The sequence below is a fragment of the Marmota flaviventris genome, chromosome 7 (assembly GCF_047511675.1).
Source record: "Marmota flaviventris isolate mMarFla1 chromosome 7, mMarFla1.hap1, whole genome shotgun sequence".
Lineage (NCBI taxonomy): Eukaryota > Metazoa > Chordata > Mammalia > Rodentia > Sciuridae > Marmota > Marmota flaviventris.
In genome coordinates, this window is record NC_092504.1 from 11,894,642 (window position 1) to 11,897,734 (window position 3,093).

Consider the following 3,093-nt stretch of genomic DNA (forward strand, 5'->3'; position numbering starts at 1 on the left):
CCCTGGCAGACTAATGATGCCTATTAGCTGAGGCTTTAGTTCTTTGCCTCCCCAAAGGGCTGTGCCGCAGTCTGGCTGGGCACAATTCAGGAGCCACTTGTCAAAAGAAACGAACTTTATTTTTAGAACCACACACCACACCACACAGCTCCTCAGGACTTACCTTCAGAGCCCAACTGCCACCACCGGCTTCCCACAAGCCTCTCTCTCCCACACCAGCTTCTCTCCACCTCCCACAATCCTCCTGCTCTTGAGGCCGATTGGCTGGGTTTTTTTTTTTTCAATTAAAAAAAATCATTTTTGTAGTCCACGAGCCTTTATTTATTTATTTTTTTACATTTATTATGCCATGAAATCATAGGGAATAGGTTCCAGCAGTTCAGGCTCCTTTCCATTTGTTCTCACAAAATGTGCTTCTCTGGGTGGGGCAGGCTGGCGCTTCAGCTGAACCCAGGTACCTTTCTCTTTGGCTTCCTTCTTTTTCTGATCATTTTCCCTCACACGTTTCAGGAAGCTGTCTCGGCTCTTAGAGTGCTTAATATGCTCAATACGCACATTAATTCTCTTGGCAAGAATCTTGCCCTTAACTTGCTTATTCACAACAATGCCAACAGCATGCTGGGTAACATTGTAGACTCTCCCAGTTTTGTCATGATAACATTTGTGGGGCATTCCTTTTTGAACAGTACCCATTCCCTTGATGTCTACAATATCACCCTTTTTGTAGATTCGCATATATGTGGCCAAAGGAACAACTCCATGTTTTCTAAAAGGCCATTTTTATTTATTATTATATAAATATAATATTTTATATTTATTAGGGGGAGTGTGTATTCAATGAATTCATTTGTAACCCAAAGCATGCAAACCATCCTAAAACAGCATAGGGTTATATTTGTCTTTTCTTAAACTAATTCTCTCATTACTCAAGTTTGCACGTTGTATCTATCATAAAATGGCAGCAGATTTTCATCTGTGCCAAATTCATCTAGCATTAAAATAAATATTTCATGTGAAAAAAAAAAAAAACCCAGCCAATCTGCCTCAAGAGCAGGAGGATTGTGGGAGGTGGAGAGAAGCTTGTGTGGGAGAGAGAGGCTTGTGGAAAGCCGGTGGTGGCAGCTGAGGCTCTGAGGATTTTTCCTGAGAGGCTGTTTTGTTTGGCGTGTGTGGTTCTAAAAATAAAGTTAGTTTCTTTTGACAAGTGGCTCCTGATTGTGCCCAGCCAGACTGCGGCAGGCTGCATGAGTGTGCTCATGACATGGGAGTAGGCAGTTCATCAGAGAATCAGGTAGAAACAAAAGGATCTTTTATGACCTACACTTGAAAGCCACACACTGTCATGGAAGCTATATTCTTTGATCACACACACAATATGGGAGTTGACTGCTCAAGGGCATGAATAGTAAGAGGCAAAAATCACTGAGTGCCACCTTGGAGACTACTACTGTCACTTACTAGCTATGTAACGTTGGGCACAAGGAGGGGAGAAGAGGCTAGTAGGAGTAGGTGTTTGACAAGGGAAGTCATGAAAAGTCACCAAAGGGCAGTTTTCACTTGTTTAATGGCACATGATTATTTTTGTCCATTTATAGATGCATTCTAAAATTTTTCTTTTAATAAATTTATATCTTACCTGGGTTTCCCCAAAGCAGAACCTTACATGTAGTCTATTCATCTGGAAAGTGATTCCAGGGAGCAGAACTTGGGAGTAGGCAGAGAAGCAAATGCAAGAGTGAGTTGTCAAGTTGTCCACTGAGGCAGAGCATGGGTGTTGGTCTCCCCAGCCTCATCTGAGGGCCCTGTGAAATTCTTATCTCCCTGAGAGATTAGAGGGAAAAACTTATTTACCAATTTCTTTCCTTAGTTAGTCAAAGATGATTTCCTTGCCTTTACTTCTGGGATGCTTGCTGCATGAAAGTGTTCCATGGGGCCCCACAGAGAGCTGGAGGCTATCTCCGAAGATTTCTGGTGCCTCCCGGGGCCAGGCTTTCTGTATTTATTTATTTTGCAGAGCTGGTCAAAGTCTGTTGCTCGAGACTTCTACAGTAGCAGCTGTAGCAAAATATATCCAAATACAACCCAAGAAGATTTCTGTGGTTTATGAGGGATGCCCAATAGAATCTATTAAAATGGAAAAGCAGAATTTAAAAATGAAAAATAACTATCAACCTGTAGAGAACTTGGAAGCCTTCATCCCCTCCTTAAAATACAAAGTTTGACAAATTGAAAATCAACCACCTTTCTTGGCACATCAGAGAAATGTGAATGGAGCAGAAAATGTCACCTCTGACTGTAAGTAACAGGAGCATCCAGAGACTTGGTGACTTGGGGAGAAACCACTGGAGCCATGAACTGGTGGGAACATTTAGATGGTAACTTTTGAAAACTGCTTGAGTTGGAACTGGGACCTGAAGTGTAGGGAACCCCCAAATTGTCAGGGACTTTTCCCTCCAGGAACCCCATCAATTTTTCTATGAATATAAAACTATTCTAGGTTTTATTTAATTTCAAATAATCAGGGAAAAGAGAAGAAAGAAGAGAGAAAACAGGTTTTAGTGGATCAATACATTGCTTCATTCTAATAAACACATATATTCACGTCTTGTCTAATTGTGTACCAGGCCTGTGCTAACTATCTTTGTAAAGATCACATTTAAACACAAGCCTATGAGCTAAGTATACAGAAGAGGACTCAGATTTCCAGGTTTAAGCAACCTGTCTAGCAAGTTTCTTACCCTCTCTGTGCATTTTGTTTTCCTAAATTTGTACCAAGGGGCTCATAATGAGTTATTGTAAAACTGAAGCCAGGAGAGTTTTTGCAGCTGTGCTTGGGATGCGGAAGCCATTCCTTGCTGACAGTTGTCATCACTGTCATCACTCACGTAGGGGGAGCACTGCTTCCTATCTTAACCCTCAGCTCCCTCTGTGTAAACTAGGGGTGACTGTCTCACAGACTTTCTGGGAGGAGAAAACAGGTTTTGTTAGGTGACTGTTTCCCAGGTTCTCATCCCCCTCCCCAAAGCGTCTGGGTGACCTGGAAGCAGCTTGGAGACCTCAGGCCCCCCCAGGCTCCTGATTCTGCCCTGTTAC

General features: G+C 42.4%; 1 protein-coding gene across 1 annotated transcript; it reads right to left on the reverse strand.

Moving 5' to 3' along the window:
- Positions 1–342: 342 nt before the first annotated feature.
- On the reverse strand, positions 343–735 carry LOC139706484 (large ribosomal subunit protein eL21-like). Its single transcript, XM_071614767.1, has one exon. It carries the CDS (start codon positions 733–735, stop codon positions 343–345), a length of 393 nt encoding a protein of 130 aa, XP_071470868.1.
- Between the last annotated feature and the right edge of the window lie 2,358 nt (positions 736–3,093).

Bases quoted from the DNA above. Each gene is read 5' to 3' on its own strand.
- LOC139706484 (XM_071614767.1), bottom strand. From the start codon at position 735: ATGCGAATCTACAAAAAGGGTGATATTGTAGACATCAAGGGAATGGGT.